This window comes from Micromesistius poutassou (assembly GCF_964030765.1).
Source record: "Micromesistius poutassou genome assembly, chromosome: 16".
Lineage (NCBI taxonomy): Eukaryota > Metazoa > Chordata > Actinopteri > Gadiformes > Gadidae > Micromesistius > Micromesistius poutassou.
In genome coordinates, this window is record NC_140286.1 from 5562307 (window position 1) to 5582392 (window position 20086).

At 47.8% G+C, this 20086-nt stretch overlaps 1 protein-coding gene across 1 annotated transcript; it reads right to left on the reverse strand.

Moving 5' to 3' along the window:
- Positions 1-738: 738 nt before the first annotated feature.
- On the reverse strand, positions 739-18071 carry cfap57 (cilia and flagella associated protein 57; the record flags this gene model as incomplete). Its single annotated transcript, XM_084481454.1, has 22 exons — positions 739-754; positions 2216-2345; positions 3099-3243; positions 3470-3613; positions 4530-4664; positions 5489-5605; positions 5877-6020; positions 6941-7099; positions 8053-8226; positions 8872-9060; positions 10805-10960; positions 11246-11404; positions 13066-13239; positions 13612-13818; positions 14087-14200; positions 14573-14738; positions 15430-15569; positions 15907-16059; positions 16324-16501; positions 16721-16980; positions 17308-17618; positions 17915-18071. 22 exons carry the CDS (start codon positions 18069-18071, stop codon positions 739-741), a joined length of 3528 nt encoding a protein of 1175 aa, XP_084337580.1.
- Positions 18072-20086: the final 2015 nt, after the last annotated feature.

Genomic DNA, 20086 nt, shown 5'->3' on the forward strand with positions numbered 1-20086 from the left:
GTAGCCTTTCCTGCACAATGCCGGGGAGTTATGTTGGCTGTTGGCTGTCTATCCTTCCGTTCAATTTAAAGCAATAGGATAAGATGCAAACTACTTTTTTTAATGACTACTGAGAGTAAATACAGATAGGCCTACCTGTGTGTGTGTGTGTGTGTGTGTGTGTGTGTGTGTGTGTGTATGTGTGTGTAGAACAAATGAACAAGTAAAACACCAATCGATGCCTGCCTGAACACGGCTCTAACTGCTCTTTGGAATAGATTGGTGAATGAATGATTAAGGCAGGTTACCCGATCAATCATGCGGCAGAAACGGAGGCGTTGCGCATCGGCTCCATTCAGAGGCCCTCAGCGGGCATAGGTGAGCAGGTGCTGACGGCGAGGAGAGTGCAATCTCATGGCCTTGACGGCGTTGCATTCAAAACGTACGCACAAAAAAAGTAGAAAAATATACATTCTATCCGCCTCCAGGAAAAACACCAATTCGTCTTGACGCTTAAGTCAAGTAGAGTGAGAGCGTCGTCTGTTTAGGTTGCCCTGGCCTTCTGCGTCAATCAGTGGCATCTCTTTCAGCATCGCGTTCGTACCTCCCGACATGCGGCTAAAGCTGCCCACGAGGAGACGGTATTGACATGCTTTGAGAACGACAGCAAAAACAACAACTAGTGTGTGCAACAGTGTCTTTAGTTCCAAGACAGGCACCAGGCAAAGTGGTCTTGCAGCATGTTGTCAGAAGGCATCGTCATGTGGCCACGTCCCTATGGGGGGGGGGGGCTGAAGTGTCGTGGGGGTTACACACAGACCTATCATTGACGCATCCTCATAGTTGAACACAGACACCTACTCTGAGGGGGGATCAAGTGCATGGGGTGACTTGTCTCACACACACACACACACACACACACACACACACACACACACACACACACACACACACACACACACACACACCACTCACCACCATTTGGTTTTATCACACAACAGAGGGCCATTTTGTCCTCCCTGAGGCGGGAAAACAGCGCTGTGTGCGATCGATGAGGGATAGGGTCGTGTTGGTGGTGGTGGTGGGGGGCTGGTGACATCATAGTGAGGGTTGCACCGAGGAGATCAGACCCCTGATACACACATACATATGAAAACCACACACACACACACACACACACACACACATACATGAAACCCAGACCCATTCTCTCCCATTGTGTCTGTGTGTGTGCGTGTGTGCTGCTGTCAAGGCTGTGGTGAAATCACTCGACTAGAATAATAGCGTTCTTGTAACTGTGAGGATAGCGTCATGCTACACTAGCGCTAGGGCCACTGCTAACCCTCAGATTAACCACAATGGACACTCTCTCTGAATGCTGCCTTTGTGTAGCTTCAGGAAATAAAAAAAGATGCATAACTGATGAAAAAGCATAAGAGATTATATATTTGGGTCTCTGAATAATGCAAATGGTGGTTAGGGTAGTTAGTGGAGGAGCAGTACAATGAATGGATTGGTATTACTTTTGTTTTTGCAAAAAATTCAAAACACAGATCATTTGATTCATCAGGATTATAGATAGCCCGTTAATCTCAGTCGACATGTTGACACAAATCATGTACTGTATCTGCGTGCATAGTATTATAAAGCATTATCAATGTATACGATTAATTTTCCCTGAACTGAATGTCTGAACTGACTCCGGTCGGTCAAGTCGATGTGATTTACATTAATCCCAGTTACAGTCCCCTGGGGGTCACCTGTAACAAGCGCTCTAAAGTGCTTTGCTGCCCTGAATCAATGGAAGAAGCCTGGGGAAAGAGTACAGAATGGGAAAACCTCCTAGTGACCGGGGCTCCCTGATCTCACCAAGCTTTCCGTTAAGACAAGTTTGATCAATGATGTTTCCCCTGTAATGATAATCACACGAAACTGACGGCTTAAATCCCTGAAATATACATACGTTGTTCAAGTGGACAAACAGTGACAGAAAGACAGATATAGTGTATCCATTTTTAACAACGTTCTTATCTTTTTTATTTTCATAAAATGTGCATTGTGTGAAGCGTAAACTCAGAGGTGTGAAGCCCTTTGAGATGCCTGACGTGGATGGAGTGTCCTCCTCCTCGTCTACAGCTTGGGCAGCCTGGTTGCGGTGGTGTTGGTGGTTGTGGTGGTGGCGGCGGTGGCGGTGGTGGTGGTGGAGGTGGAGGCGGAGGGGAGTCTGAAGGCTGACTCCTGGAGCCGGAGGTCTTGCTTCAGCTGCTGGATCTGGGAGCGCTGCAGCTGGATGATCCTCTCCGCCTCCTCCTGGAAGTTGAGGCGCTTCACCGGGCTGGAGCTCTCCGCCGACTGGCTCCTCGCCGCTAAACATAAATGCAGCATTACTGTTAAAGGGCCAGTACAGCCTTTGTCCTTTAACACTTGCAGCTCCCACCTTGTGACTAGAAGTCACACATCAGAATGACTTGATTTCATTGATGAGTGTTATATTTCAAAGATCATAGCTCCCCCAGTCATTTACAAGAGCCGACACTACCCATCAAATGCACTTCCTTTGAGGCCGTAAGCGATTGCAGTTGTTCACGTTAACTAAGATTATGGTTAATAGGTTAACCCTAACCCACTGACCCTAACCCCGTCCTAGAACTTAAACCAAACCCTCCAACCCCCCCGGAGAGGGATTTTGGGTTGATTAGTTTAAAAATTGTGCTCTTTTCTGGTCTCTTGAATCTTACCCTACAGTAGCTTTAACTTTAAGCTTTGTAAATGCCTAATGATTTTGCATTCGGTTCCATCACCCTTCTAGCGTGAATAAAGTCCATTGCCAGTCAACATTTAAAACAAAGGGACAGACACTTAAGACACTTATAACTCGAATGGGGTAGGTCACACTGGCCTGGCAGAAAACTATATACAAACTATTTGCAATGCAAATATTTTAAGTATTTTAAATAAGTTTTTGATGCTTTGATGATGTTTTTGAGCTAGCTCTGTGTGCATGTGCAAGTCTATTCCTATTGTCCTCTCTGTACTCATCTGTGCTCATCTACTCCTGCAGCACAGTCTTTTTATGTTGCGGGTTCTACAATTTTGATGGTTTGTTGTGATTGCATTACCGGCGTGGTGGTCGGCGGGGCTGCCTCTGTTGCCCTTTTTGCGCGCGGTGACACCACTCTGGAGCTGCTTGCCGTGGAGCTGAGCCCTCACTGTCTGCAGCTCCTGCCGCAGCTCATTGATCTCCTGGATCAGAGACATGTTCTCCTGCAAGCCGCGCAGCAGAACAAGGCATGAAAAGTTAGGGAAAGGCCAGGAAATAGCACGAAAACAAGAATATGGTCTCAGTTACAAAAAGTAACAAAAGTAACAAATGGTACCGTTACAAAAGGTAACTAGTCACAGAAAAGTAACTGAAAAGTAACTCCACAGTGACAGTAACCCAGAGGAAGGTAAAGACGCTGAGGGTTAGGGTTAGGGATAGGCAGCTCACCCGCAGGAGCTTGAGGTTCTTCTGCTGCTGCAGCTCAGAGTCCTTGGCCAGCTGGACCTTCAGGGAGCCCACTGTCTTCTCCAAGTGGTCCCGCTGCCGTGCCCACTCCCTCTGGATGTCCTCGTCCACGCCCACTATCTCCACCTGGAGGGCCGGGGGGCCCACACACAACACACACACACACACACACACAAAGAAGGAACACGAAGAAAACAGGCCGCACATAAACAGTAGAAAAAAAATTAAAAACTTGTTTATGATATTCTCTCCCTGTGCGGTCCATGTGTGCTTAGTAAGTGTGCTTAAGCATGCTTCAGTTTGCTAAGTATGCTGAAGTATGCTTGAGGTATGCTCATTTAAGTGAAGAGAGAACATTTATGCAGTTCTCTAAAGGTTGTGCTTTTGTTTCTGAAGGCTCTTCCAATGAGACGCGGGTCTTCCAACGAGTCATGAACACCCTCCTCTCCACACACAGACACAAACACACACACACACACACACACACACACACCTTGTTCAATTAGGATAGTGCTTTTCACCATTCTTACTTTACTAATGTATTGCTGAATATAGAGTTGTATTGGAGTTGTGCCTTCTAAAAGGGAGAGAGTTTATGTGTGTTTTCGTTTTAACAGCTGTGAGTGTGTGGCAACAGCTCTGGCCCATCAAGCAACGACCACCCCCAGCTCAGTGATTAGTCTAAGACGGAGCATGTGTGGATTTCTTTATTGACTGTGCACTCTCTCTCTCTGTATGTTCCTTTCTCTCTCTATATCTCTCTCTCTCTGTCTGTTCCTCTCTCTCTATCTCTGTCTCTCACTCTCTCTTTCTGTCTCTCTCTCTCTCTGTCATGGTACCTTTCAACACACAGACACACACACACACACACACACACACACACACACACACACACACACACAATGCAGCATTGTGTCCACTATATTGCTGCCTTTGCCTGCCTCTTTCTCTCTTTCTCTCTCCCTCGTTTTCAATCTAGCTCTCTCCTTGGCCTTGGCCCTTATAATGATAGAATCCACTCGGCCCCTCCTCTCTCTCTCACCGCGTCGCCGGGCCGTACGTAGCAGCCATACATCTCCTGCACGGCCTTCTTCAGCTGCCCGGGCTCCTGGAGGAGCGCGGCACACCCGTGGAGGTCCACCTGGAACCTGCGCACCAGGGCCTCAGACTGCTTAACCTACAGGAGAGGAGAGGAGGAGAGAGGGGGAGAAAGAGAGGAGAAGAGGGAGGAGGAGAGGAGGAGAGTAAGAGAGGGAAGAGAGGAGGGGGGGGGGGGGGGGTAAGAGAGGAGGGGAGGAGAGAGGATTGGAGGGAGGAGGAGAGGAGAGGAGGAGAGAGGAGAGGGGGAGGAGGAGAGGAGAGGAGGAGAGGGGAGGAGAGAGGAGAGGGGGAAGGAGGAGAGTACAGGACGGAGGAGGAGAGGAGAGGAGGAGAGATGGGGAGGAGAAGAGGGGAAAAGAGAGGAGGGGAGGAAAGAGGATAGGAGGGAGGAGAGGAAAGGAGGAGAGAGGAGAGGGGGAGGAGGAGAGGAGGAGGGGAGGAGAGAGGAGGGCAGGAGAGGAGGGAGGAGGAAGGGGGGGAGAAGAGGAGAGGAGGAGAGGGAGAAGGAGAGGAGAGAGGACAGGAGGGAGGAGCAGAGGAGAGGAGGAGAGAGGAGAGGGGGGAGAGAGGAGGGCAGGAGAGGAGGGAGGAGGAGAGGAGAGGAGGAGAGAGGAGAAGGGGGGAGGAGGAGAGGAGGAGACGAGAGAGGAGAGGAGGGAGGAGGAGAGGAAAGAAGAGAGGGGAGGAAGAGAGAGGAGGATATGGGAGGCGACAGGGGAGGAGGAGAGGAGAAGAGAGGGAGAAGAGAGGAGGGGAGGAGGAGGAGATGAGGAGAGTTGAGGAGGGGGAGGGGCAGACGGCAGGAGAGGGTAGAAGAAGAAGAAGAAGACAGAGAGGAGAAAGTATTTAATGGCTTTGCATTGGTTGCATTGTGTGCACGTATGTGGGTTTGGTAAATACCTTCTGCATCTCCTTGTTCCTCTCCTTGGCTGTGGCCCTCAGCTTCAGCTTGAGGTCGGACACATGGAGCTCCAGCTCAGTGTTTTTCTCGTGGAAGTGCTTCAGCTCCGCCTCCATCTGCACAAGCACAACCACAACTACATCAACAGCGACCACAACACACACCACACACATGCACACACACCAAACACAAATATTCATACCTCCTTTCACCCATAAACACACGCACACACATACACACCACAAACCATGCATATGCGCCACACAGGAACACACCACAACACACGTACACACGCCACACACAAACATTCATACCTGCTTTCACACACGAACACTCAAACCTGCTTTCACACACAAACACGCACACACACACACACACACACACTACCTCTTGAATCTGCTCCTTCATTTCTGTGATGGCGTTGTCGCGGGGGGCCATGCTCTTCTTCTGTTCCTCCAGCATGCTGTTCCGTAAGAAATTGATCTTCTCCAGCTCCTGGTTCTTCTTCCCCTGTTCGTAGATCACCTTCTCCTGGAGGGGAGGAGTGTGTTGGTTAGAAGGTGGCAGTGTGTGTGTCTGTGTGTGTGTGTGTGTGTGTTAGGAAGGGAATGTGCCTGCGTGTCTATTTGAGAATCATAAAATTTACATAAAAGCTAATTTTAAGTATGGTATCAAACTAAAACAACGTTTTCCTTCGCACTGACGTTTCAAACCTCAAAATTGATAATTGACAGGTTGTCAGGTTGTATATGCTCATCATTATTCATTTATGATATAAAACTTATATATCTACTGACATATCTACTTATCCTGATCTCCAAACTCCAAAACACACACACACACACACACACACACACACACACACACACACACACACACACACACACACACACACACACACACACTCAAGAGGAGTTGGGTTTCCCAGAATTCATGCAGAAAGCAGGAGTGCAAACTGGTGATGGCCCAAAAAGGTGACAACATTTTTTTGCCAGAAAGAATATGAGCAATGCATGGCCCAGGCCCCTTTTATGATTCATGCTACCTTTTTCTAAACACACTCTGTTTAAGTGACACATAAAAGCCTGTCAGCGATGTTCAGACCTATTATATGAAGCAGTGCTAACAAAAAGGAAAAAAAAAAGAATTTTTTAGTTGGCCTGCTTTCCTATATTTTAAAGCAGCAAGAGCAATGTTTACGACAATTAGTTAAAAAAAGTTAACTATATAAACGGCATAATATCTCACTGATAACAATCAAAAATCAAAAAATTAGCTTGATATATCTAATGGATGATTAATGATATACAATGATATGTGTTTTCTTTTTGCAGATTGCAGATCTACACAATCACGTGGATGCCCTATTTGAGTTAAAAACAGCAAAGTTTCACCTAAAAGTTTGCACCCCTGGAAAGACTTGTCTACAGTGGGATCCCAGCAGCTCCCACCTTGTCCTGGATGGTCTCCACCCGCTCACTGATTTCCTTCTTCAGGCCCAGGATGTCGGTCTCCAAGGAGCGGATGACCCCCTGCAGCCTGGTCGCCTCCTTCTTCAGCCGCTCAATGTCCCCACAACGCTCCTCCACCTCCCGACGTAGGCTGTCCAGCTGGACACGGGACGAGAGACACAGGGACACAGGGAGAGGGATGGAGAGGGAGAGGGGACGAGAGACACAGGGAGAGGGATGAATAGAGAGAGAGGACGAGAGACACAGGGAGAGGGATGGAGAGAGAGAGAGAGGGGACGAGAGAGATGGATAGAGAGAGAGGACGAGAGACACAGGGAGAGGGATGGAGAGAGAGAGAGGGGACGAGAGAGATGGATAGAGAGAGAGAGGATGAGAGACACAGGGAGAGGGATGGAGAGAGAGAGAGGACGAGAGATGGAGAGAGAGAGAGAGGGGACGGGAGACACAGGGAGAGAGATGGAGAGAGAGGGAGGGGACGAGAGAGATGGAGCGAGAGGGGGGACGAGAGACACAGGGAGAGGGATGGAGAGAGAGAGGGGACGAGAGACACAGGGAGAGGGATGGAGAGAGACAGAGAGGGGACGAGAGAGATGGAGAGAGAGAGAGGGAAAGAGAGACACAGGGAGAAAGAGAGGGGGGGAGAGGGGGAGAGATACAGGGAGGGAGATGAAGAGAGACAGGGCCGGTACCATTACTATGTTTTCGCTAGGGCCGGGGATATACTTGCTTTTAACCACTTTGCGTTTACGTGCTCATGATGCCTGAGCACCCAAACGTATACGTCCACAGAAATGAACACGATGTGTCCTCATTATGTAATCTGCACATAAACTATAGGGCTATTGGTATGGGGATGGGACCCTGTCGGCGTTTAGTAGGCAGTAGCATACTCCTCGAGTGTGGCCTTGTTTATTGTTTATATTATGCAAATTCGGGAGGTCTATAGGGTCTGCCCTCTAGTGGAATCCTCCGGTTAACATAGGCAAGTATGTGAGACTGAAACAATGTTTGAAACCTGCCGATGGAAGAATTGCATCCTGACCCACACATGAATCACTTCCCCCCCCCCCCGCTGGCTTCCACATCCTCACCTGTTTCTTCATGATGCCCGACTCTCCCTTGAGGATGAGGTACGTCTCCTTCTCCGAGCAGAGCCTCTTCTCATAGTCCTGTTGCATCATCTGGAACTCCAAGTCGTAGTCCTCCTCCATCTGCTGTCTGATCTCCAAGGACGCCTCTTGGTTCACCGTGGCCTCGTTCTGGCACTACAGCACATCACACCAATCAGTAAGTGAGTTCAATGCATAACCAGTGGTCAATAATGTCCTACGTATGGGAACCTGTATATGTGTATGGTACTGTGTCTATACGAGACCCCCCAAAAAAACTAAAAAACTAAGTAAACCAATCATGCTTCTGGTTTTGTTTTAAAACGCCTTATCATGTCTTCTTTGATCTCCAACAAAGTGGTCGGAAAAAAAAGGGTCAAATTCTGTTCCTCAACCAGTTTGTGAAGGGCCCCATTCTTTTTGGGATGACATGTGTGGAGCTCTGTCTGGGCAGCAGCTGATGCTGTTGGCCGCGCATGAGAGAGGGTGACGCTCCTCAGACACCTATGAGCATAACGCCACGTTTGCAGCATTCGTATACAACACCGCTCATCATACCACTCACACTCAAGGAAGATGTGTCCTAGCTCAAAGTGAAGTATCTAATAGTGGTCATGGGTCCTACCCGTGGGGATACTACGTAGCCCGTCAGTCAACCCTCAGCCCGGAAAAAAACAACAACATACAAAACGAAACAAAACTAAAAAGGGGAAAAACAAACAAAACAAACGGAAACACAACGAAAACAACGCAAGACCACCCCCCCCCCCCCCCCACCCCTCCCAGGTGCGTGGGGCCCACCTTGGCCAGCTGCTGAGTCTTGTCGTGCAGCTTGGCCTGGTAGGAGAGGGTGAGCTCCTCCAGGGCGCGGGCCCGGCCCTTCTCCATGGCCTCCAGCTGCCCCGCGTACTCCTCCTGCTGGGCCTGGTTCTGCCGCTGCAGCTCCGTGTTCTTAGAGTACTCCAGCAGCAGCTTCTGGCTGTTGGACGACTCTGGAGGACAGGACAGAGGAGTGTATGTGTGTGTGTGGGGGGGGGGGGGAGGGGGGGGGGGGCAGACAGCAGACAGGCATTGAAATGGACAGATATATAAACAGAGAGACAGGTAGACAGACAGACCATCCATACGGCCCAGACAGACAGGTCAACATACAGACACACCAACAGACAGACAGACAGACAGGCATTGAAATGGACAGATATATATAAACAGAGAGACAGGTAGACAGACAGATCATCCATACGGCCCAGACAGACAACATACATACATATGGACAGAGGGACGGACAGACAGGTCAAGATACAGACACACCAACAGACAGACAGACAGACAGACAGACAGACTGGTACCCGAGTCCTGCAGTTCTTTGGAGAATGTCTCCCTGAACTCAGTCAGGGCCTCCTGGTGTGCCACCGCTTGCTTCTCCCGCTCTTCTTCCATTATCTTCATCCACACACACACACACACACACACACACACACACACACACACACACACACACACACACACACACACACACACACACACACACACACACATACACCCACTCAGCGCAGTCTATAATAGCACAGTGCTCAGTGCTCAACTGTACAAGAGTTTGGATAAAGGCTACAGCCTTACAGCTTAAGAGTTTTCCTGACAGCCAAGAGCCAGATAGTTTCTAATAATAATAACGATAATCATAATTACAATAATTGTAAAAATTATAATAGCAATAGTTATCACAATAATAATAGTAAGCATAATATTAATAAAATTGCAATAATAATACAAATTATGTCTATTTTCTATCAATTTTTTCCCATTTCTATAACTGTCCTGTACTTTCTACTGCCAGCCTACACCCGAAAGTATCATCTTATTTTATATAATTTTGGTTCATAATGGAGCTTCCCTCTCGACACAGGGCATGTCATTTGAAGGCTTCCAGCCCTGCCACGGTAGAGTGGCTAGAGAGATAAAGAGTCTCTAACTGACGACTGATATCCCTTTCAAAGGTCTCAGTGTTCCAAATGTTTCTGTGCTTTTATTCCATCTTTGTGTCTGTGTTTGTGTGTGTGTGTGTGTGTGTGTGTGTGTGTGTGTGTGTGTGTGTGTCTTTTTTCTAAAACCTTGGAGCCTCTCTAGCCTGTGGAGTTGTTTTCCTCCTTCAGAGAGGCTTCTCCTCAAAGTGCCAGAGGAAACAATCAAACCCACAACAGGGAGTAGAGTTTGAAGGTGAAACATTATGTAACATATTTTTTGAAATATTTATACAATTGTTTTTCCCATCTCAACTTCTGGCTTTGGGGGTTTTCTTTCATGCACATAATAAAACTAAACATACTAAACAGACACATATGACACATATATAGTCATAGTATTCAATATGTTCATTGAGAGGTGGGAGGTGGTATTTTCCAACATAAGTGCTCCCTGAGGCAGGGGATAAAGTTTGAATATAAACAATGAAAACAATGAAAATTCACTACTACGTGTCTACTCTAGTCTACCTGGCTCTACATCTATAATGTCCCTGGTTCCTGGTCTCTAGTCCACCTGGTTCCTGGTCTCTAACCCTAACCCTCTACCTAGTAACTGGTCTCTAGGCTACCTGGTTCTTGGGTCTCTAGTCTACCTGGTTCTCTGTCTCTGAGATACCTGGTCCTTGGGTCTCTAGTCTACCTAGTTCCTGTTCTCTAGGCTACCTGGTAACTGGTCTCTAGGCAACCTGATCCTTGGGTCTCTAGGCTACCTGGTTTTTGGCCTTGAGAGACTCGATCTCGAGGATGAAGGTCTCAGAGAGCTCCTTGATCTTTTCGTTGTAGCGGTTGTCACCCAGGCGGAGCTGGTACTCCTTCTCCATCCTCAGCTCCTCCACCCGGGTCTTCAGCTCCTGCATGTTCTGGTTCTGCAGGACAGGTATAAACACACACACACACACACACAATATTAATGTACTGGAACATCGATTTAATATTGCCCTGATAGAAAACAATGACACGACCAACGATCGTAATAGAACACAGATGTTGCCAAAGATTCCGATAAAGAAATGATGGACATTTAAATAATAATAATAATAACATAATCCCAATTTTGCAAACACATGAGTCACACACACACACACACACACACACACACACACACACACACACACACACACACACACTCACAAACCCCCTGCCCCCCAGACCTTCTCCTCCAGGTCCGTCTTGGTGATGAGGATCTCCTCAGTGTAGGAGACCTCCTTGTCCCTCAGACCCCGGCCCTCCTTGTCCAGGATCTTCCAGACCAGAAGAGAGCCGTCGCCCGAGGCTGTCAGTAGGAACTGGTCGTCAAACGTCACCAGCACCTGAGGCAAGAGGTGGGGGGAGAGAGAGAGAGAGGGAGAGAGGGAGAGAGGGAGAGGGAGAGAGAGAGAGAGAGAGAGAGAGAGAGAGCGAGAGAGAGGGAGAGATGGAGAGAGAGAGAGAGAGAGAGAGAGAGAGAGAGAGAGAGAGAGAGAGGGGGAGAGCGAGGGAGAGGGAGTGGGAGAAAGAGAGATGGAGAGAGAGAGAAAGAGAGGAGAGAGAGAGAGGGGGGGAGGGAGAGATGGAGAGAGACAGAGAGAAAGAGAGAGAGAGGAGGAGGGAGGGAAAGAGAGAGAGGGGCGAGAGGCAGAGGGAGAGAGAGAGAGAGAGACTCTTTACATAAGAAGTCGGCTGAGGGTTGAAGTGTCCATCACACCTAACCCTAACTGCTCCAGACGATCCTACTGTCACCTTGCATGGTTGACTCTGCCGTCAGTGTGTCCAATTGTGTTGATTTTTTTTATCCAATTCAAGTTCAGTAAACCACACTTAGTGTTTCACTTCAAATATTAAGTGATTTCAGTACCCTCTGAGGTTAAAAAGACACTGGTTTGGGGTAAATAACAACTAAATTAATACAGGGATGACCCTCTCAATGGGGCCCCAGATCAAATACCGAATGTGATATGTCTAAATGGGGCTTCCTTAATCATGCAAAATGGGTTATGGGTTGATGTCTGAATTATATCACACAATATGTGATGTGATATATCTAAAGCCCTCTAAATCATGAAATTCCTAATATAGGCTAGGCCTTTAAAGTAGGGTTATGGTTTGGGGGCAACTAGACCCAGTGCTATATCTGTTCTCTTGTGAAGGCCCTGCAAGTCAGGTTATAGGCTATGAATCTGAACAAATTAAGGTATTGCCCATCTCCAGCTGGCCATCCCCAAGCTGCACCAGAACACAGGAAATCACATCTACAAAATTCAAAATTTTCTGGAGGAGGACCCCCAGACCCGCCCCACTCCACTACACCTTTACACCCACTATTGCACAAATTGGAGGAGGGGGGTCTTTATGCTTCTTTGCCCAGGGGGACAGTAGTTCACAATCCATTCCTGTATTAATGCAATTTATAATGTGACATGGTGTGCCGTTTGTGTCAATAATCATCAAGCACAGATGACTCCGCGGTGGTGGGAGGGGGTGCCCCAAAGACTTGAAACAAATTCTGCTTAGGGCCCCAAAAAGGCTTGGGCCGGCCCGGATTGTAGGTCCCTTACTCCTCCATATTCAAACCTGTGTTACCTTTGACATTTCACATGTAGCCGTTGCTGTAAGGCCGTCCTACATGTAACATATGAGTCTCCAAAGAATACCCCCTGGGAGGGTAATTGCTCAAAAAAATCGATTGGCCGAACATCGCTAAAGTTAATCATCTGATACAAGGGAAAATTCTGCATCCTAAACCAAGCGAGGGGATACTTAACCAGGCTTTTCAGAGAAGAAAAAAGAGAAGGTGCTTTATTAATCTGTAAATCCTCCTCTGAATGACGATAGAGATAAAACGAGCCAAAACGATAAAGGTGCAGCTTTAACACTATCTTCTGCCACATGCAAAGTGAGGCTCTCTGGGTTTCTGAGGACAAGCAATAGCGATTCCTCTTGTCACATTTCAATAAGCATCAACGTTAGAACCCTTTGGACTCCCAGGGTGCACCTTGGTGACGGGGCCGCAGTGGGCCTGGTACTCGGTCCAGTCCTTCTGCAGGGGCAAGGGGTTCCTGATCACCCTGACGGTGCCGCTGGAGGTCCCGGTGAAGATGACCTTCCCGGAGCGGGACAGGGCGAGGGCCGTGTAGGTCACGTCGTCCCCGGACACCTCCCTCAGGACCTGTGGAACCAGGTCAATCTCACACACCCTGAACAGACTGCATCAGACTTCTATGTTATAGGCTTCTAGGGTCTCATGTTATTTTTTGCATTGCATTGATGGCTCTGTGTCTGGGATTTTTCCGCATCTGGTGATCTTTATAATGGGAAAATTGTAGGATAAATGAACCCAAAATTATGAGCTCTAGATACATAGTGGGCCGGAGCTGTAGATCAACAGGTGGCCTAGAGTCTGTCAAATACGGTGGCTGTTCGGCGCTGTATAATTAGCGTATAATTCTGCCTTAAACGGTCAAAGGCTCCTCATTACGATTCTGCGTCAAACCGTTTGAACCCTCAGTAGCGACGCCACGGGCCCACCGCCGACACTCGCCTGAGAGTCTTGGATCTCCTTGAGAGCGGTTCCAGCGGCGAAGATGGTCCTAGCGTCGGAGGAGATGGCCACGCCCGCGTAGACACAGGACTTGAGCACGTTCTCCGACTCGCGCTTGCCGCTGTGCACGTTCCACTCGTACACGGCGCCGTCCGTGCCGCACGACACCAGCCGGCTGTCGTCCACGCTCCACGCCACGGCCTGAACCTGACCGGCCCACGGACAGACGCACAGACAGACAGGCCGGCCAATAGACAGACCGACACAGGAAGATAGCCCTTTAACAAGAATTACTAAATATTTCACCGTGATTGGAATAATTCATTAACTTTTATCTTTTTTGTAGTCTTTATTTTGTTTCATCTTGGCTTAATTTTGTCTTAACTTACCATACTGTCCCCTAACCTTCACCTAACCTTATCTTATCTTGTCTGGGCTGACCTTATATGATGTGAAGTCTCATCTGAACACTGACCTTCCCATTGTGTCCCTTCAGGGTCAGCATGTTGTCGAATGTGGTGACCGAGTAGATGTGGATGACATTTCCATTGATTGCTGCAAACAGATGACCGCCATGGCTGAACACACACTGGAGAGAGAGAGAGAGAGATAGGGAGAGAGAGAGAGCGAGAGAGAGAGCGAGAGGAGGGAGGAAGCGAGAGGAGGGAGGAAGCGAGGGAGAGAGAAAGAGAAAGAGGGAGAGAGGGAGGGAGGAAGCGAGGGAGAGAGAGAGGGAGAGAGGGAAGGAGGGAGGGAAGGAGGGGGTCAGAGACACCCATTGAGACTTAAAGTAAAAGCACTACATTCACCTGCTTTGTGGAATATACTGTATGTGCAATTCATGTACATGTTCATGTGTACGTGTAGGCACACATACAAACACACACACACACACACACACACACACAGACACACACACACACACACACACAGAAGCATATACACACACACATTCACACACCTCTCGGCAGCCGCGCAAAGTGAATTCCTTGATAATGCGGATGTCGTCGATAAGCAGATTCATCATCCTCAGCTTGTCGGTGAAGCCCACCAGGAGGAAGAGGCCAGAGGGGTGCAGCGACACACTGTGGGCCTCCTCCTGGAACTCCTTGTAGAGCTCCAGCACACTGATGAAAAGAGCCCGTAGAGAACCAGAGAGAACCAGAGAGAACCCAAGAGAACCAGAGAGCAGAAAAGAGAACCAGAGAGAACCCAAGAGAACCAGAGAGAACCCAAGAGAACCAGAGAGTAGAAAAGAGAACCAGAGAGAAGAAAAGAGAACCAGAGAGAAGAAAAGAGAACCAGAGAGAACCCAAGAGAACCAGAGAGTAGAAAAGAGAACCAGAGAGAACCCCAGAGAACCAGAGAAGAAAAGAGAACCAGAGAGAACCCAAGAGAACCAGAGAGTAGAAAAGAGAACCAGAGAGAACCCCAGAGAACCAGAGAGTTCCAGAAAGAAGCAGAGAGTTCCAGAAAGAACCCCAGATAACCAGAGAGAACCAAGGAAAAGTATCATTAGCAAATAACTTTGAATGCCTTATTTTTTAATCAACATTTTATATTATTATATTTGTATTAAAAAAATGATAAATTAATTATTTTTTTATGATTGGCAAAAGGTTAATTTGACAATACCTCTAATAATTTGGATTAAAGGAAACAAAGTAATGTTATCACACCAAACACGAAATTTAATTAAAGTTAATTATGCAAAATATATAAACCAACCAACAGTTTATCCCATTGGCTTATGCATTTAGTTTTGTTAAGTTACACACAGCACCAGTCATTCTAATAGAAGGCTGTAGGGTCTCTAACTTGGTGTCATAGTTCCAGACGCGGACTGAGCGGTCCAGGGAGCAGCTGGCCACTAGCGGCTTGCGGATGCAGATGGACAGACCCGTGATGGGCTTGGAGTGCAAGGAGCTGGACAGGAACTCAAAATGTGCTTGCTCCCCCTAGTGGAAGAACACGGATAGCACATGCTTATAAGCTTTTGCCTGATTGTAATGGTGGTGATGGTGGCGGTGGTGTTGAATGTGGAGATGGCGTTGGGGTTGTTGGTGGAGTTTGTGATGATTAAGGTGTTGGTTTTGGTGGCGGTGGTGATGCTGATGTTGGTGGTGGAGATTTTTTGTAGTGTTATTGGTGGTGGAGGTGATGTTGACCGTGATAGTGATGGTAGAGATGGTGATGGTGGAGGTGGAGATAGTGTAGATGGTGGTGGTGGTGTTTGAATGATTGTGGTGGAGCGATCAAGGTGGTGTTAGCGGATGTTGTGCTGGTGCTTCATACCCTGCTGATCTCTGTGGAGATCAGGTTGATGGCATAGAGCTGTCCCTGCATGGTGCTGAGAGCCAGGGTCTCCTCCCCGGGGCTAAGGCACAGCGTGGCCACCTCCTGTTGTTGGGCCTGGCTGGGCTCATTGCTGCATGGGTCAGGTGGGATCTGGGGCCAGAAAAACCCACCGTCGCCGTTAGCATTAGCATGAGCATGCAAGTAGACAGAAACAGGGCGTGGATACCCTGCTACAACAATATATAGCTGAATCCTCTGTAGCTCGACTTGGTAGAGCAAGGCATTACGACTGTCTTGGGATGGGGTTCTATGCTGAGGACCCACCAAGGGCCCACTAAAGGGCGAATGTGTCACATTTGGCGAATGTGTCCACCAAATCGCCTGCGTTTCTTTACAAACAGTGAGGCGTCTCACCAGAATCTCCCTGGTCTTGCGGTAGCTGTCCATCTCCTCTGTGTTCTCAAACACACAGACGGTTCCGGGCCCCGCGGAGCACATGAAGCCCTTGGAGTAGGGTAGGATGGCTGTGACACCATGGCTGGTGGTGGTGGTTCTCTCCACTTTGGCTCTTGGCTGCTTGCTCTCAGTATGTCTGTACCAGGACAGATGGACAACGCATGAAGCTAAGCCAGGGATTGTGACGATGGACAAACGTAACAGTGTTGACATGTACACTTCTTCATACCACAGATGCAAAGTAATTATCAGACCACTGATCCAAAGACTCGTCGATTGGACCCCCCCCCCACACACACACACACACACCCCACCCAACCCCCCACCACCACACCCTCTCACTCCCCTCCCTGACCTGCTCTCCAGGGGTTGGACGGGTCTGATCCCGGCGTCCAGGTCCCAGCGCAGCTCCCCGGACTCGATCATCAGCAGGCGGCCCATGTCTGTGCCGGCGACCACGCGCGTGCCGGACACCCAGGCGTGGCACAGCACGACCACGCCCTTCACCTTGGCAGAGCTCTGGCGCTTCAGGATGCCCTCACGGAAGTTGAGGAGACACACGAGGCCCAGCCCGCTCACGCACACCTGGGTGTCGTCCAGGGGGTTGAAGCTCACCTGGGAAGATCATAAGAGAACCCTTACTACTGAGTGCGAGAGGGGGCGGAGGGGGGGGGGAGTGGGAGAGAGAGGGAGAGAAGGAGAGAGACTGAAGGGAGAGACACGGGGGAGAGGGAGAGAGACAGGGGGGAGAGTGAGAGAGACAGGGGGGAGAGGGAGAGAGAGAGAGACAGGGAGGAAAGGAGGGAGGGAGCAAGGGGGAGAGAGAGAGAGAGAGTATGTACTTGTATACCTCACCCGGTCATGAGTAATGGAGAGAGACAAAGAGAGAGAGAGAGAGAGAGAGAGAGAGAGAGAGAGAGAGAGAGAGAGAGAGAGTCTCACCTGGTTCACGGGGTCACCTTCGCTGCTGCTGACTGTGGCCATCACCTTCTGTCTCTCCCAAAGCCACAACACCAGGGTCCACGCCGGGCCGCCTGATTGGCCCACCAGGTACTTGGCGTTGGGAGAGAAGGCTATGCATAGGAACTCTCCTACTGGGACATCGCCAGCGGTCAGCACCTTCCTCTTGCGGCCCTGCTCATGCGTGAGGTCATACACAGTGATGGTGGGCCTTTCGCCACGCTCCGACACAGCCAGGTAGCGACGGTTAGCACTAAGCGCCAGGGCCTGCAAGCCCTGGCTCTTCTCTGTTCCTGGTGGGAGAACATAAAGAATATATGTGTAGCACACGTTTTTAACAGTGCACAATTTGCACAGCAAAAAAAAGCTTAGAATTCTCTGAATGAAATGCAGTGGGTCAAATAGAGATAAGAATATTCCAAGGGGACGTGATACAATGCAATAGACAAAAAACGTATAAAAAGTAATTAAGATGAAAGATAAGATATGAGATGAGATATTACGTAAACAAGTTTGTATTATACTTCCCTTTATCATAAGGTATTTGGGATGGTGTTTTGCACCCTTTAAAAAAAAGCAGAATACATGCCTGGGATGAATTTCTGCCATTTCTGGTCGATGTTGTAACGGATACAGTTGTTTCCACTGGGAAAGACGACGGTTTGGTCGTCGACGAAACACAAGTTATTGGTCACCCCTTTCCGTAAGCCGAAGATGAAATTGGACTGGGCGACCACAGCAGCCATGTCCCACTGTTACTCGCAGTCAGATCACTTTGTCAAGGATAGAAGTGTAAATAAATAATATTAACAGCTAAGGTTGTTGCGTTTTAGAGGTAAATAACGTTGGACTTTTCCAATAACGACGATCCAACTTCATTCATTGGGACGTATATCCAGTTGTTTGCAGTCAGTGCGAATCTATTTAAGCAGATTTAAAACGTATACAGAAAATTTCCTCGATCTTGGAGTTCGCTTCAGTGTTGCAGCCTGGCGTGAGAAGTTTATAAATATAAAATACGGCACGTTTAGGTTCCAAAATAACACGTCGCGTAGTATTCAGATCTAGGTTGCCATGGCTACGCCAAGCTAGGTTTCAGTTCCATAGCAATCATACAAATTAACCGATGATACTCACAGTAGCCACTTGATGGCAGCAAATATCAAATAACAATATAATGTGGTTTATGTAAAGCGCCTTTCATGTCATTTGAGTTCATTTTATAGTTAATTATATAAACAGTAGTAGGCCAACTGATATAGTAGGCCTACTACTAATTATTGATTTGAGTCTTGTCATCATCAGGAAGGTATACTTATAGGCCTACAGATATGTTAAGTGTTTGTTGAAAACCTTTAGAAAGCCTCTAGAAAATTAGACAGACGATTAGAAAAAACGATTTCACATGTATTCTCGAATCGAACATGGACGTTCAAAAACAGTTTAATTTCAGAAGCATTTAAAACATTCATAAAATACTTTTTTTATAGTGGTTATGATATGGACAAGTTCTTTGCATCTTTGAAACCATTAAAGATAACATCATACAGGTAAATTAAACGAAGAAAACTTACAAAAACAAATCGATCAAAATCACTCATTAGCTGGTGGTGAAGGTGGTCTGAAGAAGGGTGGGGGTGTAGGCATTAGAAAGTGTTGATAGGGCCCAGTAGGATTCAGTCGAAAGAAGATCCTTGGGTCGACCTTCAGATCAGACACGCAATAGAACAGAACGGTTAAGGATCTCAATCAAACCATATTGTTACCAATTATTCATTGTTCATATTGGCGTTTATTGCATTGATTTAATAAACAACATCATTTTGCAATAGTCCTATGTGGTGTATAGGCCTACTGTTTTATGATGATTTAAGAAAGCTGCATGACATGCAGCTCAACAAAAGTTGAGTTAACAAGCATATTATTACTCAAAATATTTAGTCTAAATAATAATAATTATTATTATTCTATCTACGACAGGTTATTACCAAGGGATGGGTGCTTACAAGGGGTGAGGGTGGGAAACACATTGGTTGATAGATCGGGAGGGCCAAACTGTGGTGGTGGTGGTGGGTGGGAGGAATGGTTGACATGGCCGTCATGTTGGCCAGGTAGTTGGGGTAAAGGGCCATGGGTGACGCAGCCAGAAACCCCTCTCTTCGCTCGACTGCTGAAAATTTGAAATGGAGGAAAATTAGGTAGCCTAGTAGGCCTTAGATGATAATGCATAATGACATGATAGTAAACCTTATCACTAGTCCGTTAGATCTAACAAGGACGCCTTTTCAATATTTTCAATGTATGTAATTGAATACCATTATGTAGCCTATATGTTCTATTGTCTATACGTTTTATCACGGTTTTCTAACACAGGAAAATGTAGCATAGTAGGCCTAGCCCTTTACGAATACAATGATGATAATAAACAAACAAAAAACAACCTAGCCTCCTCGTCGTGCTCAAGTTCAACACTCCATCTCCGGAATATAAGTGTCTATTTCTCAAGTCGGCCACATGGACAGGCCTGTCCCGGACTGGCACCGTGCTCCCTTCCTCATCCACTCCATGGGCTTCCATCAAGTCTTCAGGGCTTGGTGGCGCTCTGGGTTTCAAATCAGGAGTTGACCGTGTGGCCTTGTTGGTGTCCATTTTGCGATGGACGGCCGTGATCTTCGTTCTCTGGGTGACCAGATTACATTTTAAACACGTGCAAGCAGAAAACGGACACTTTCTGGCATGGCCCTTTAGTCGGACCATGAGC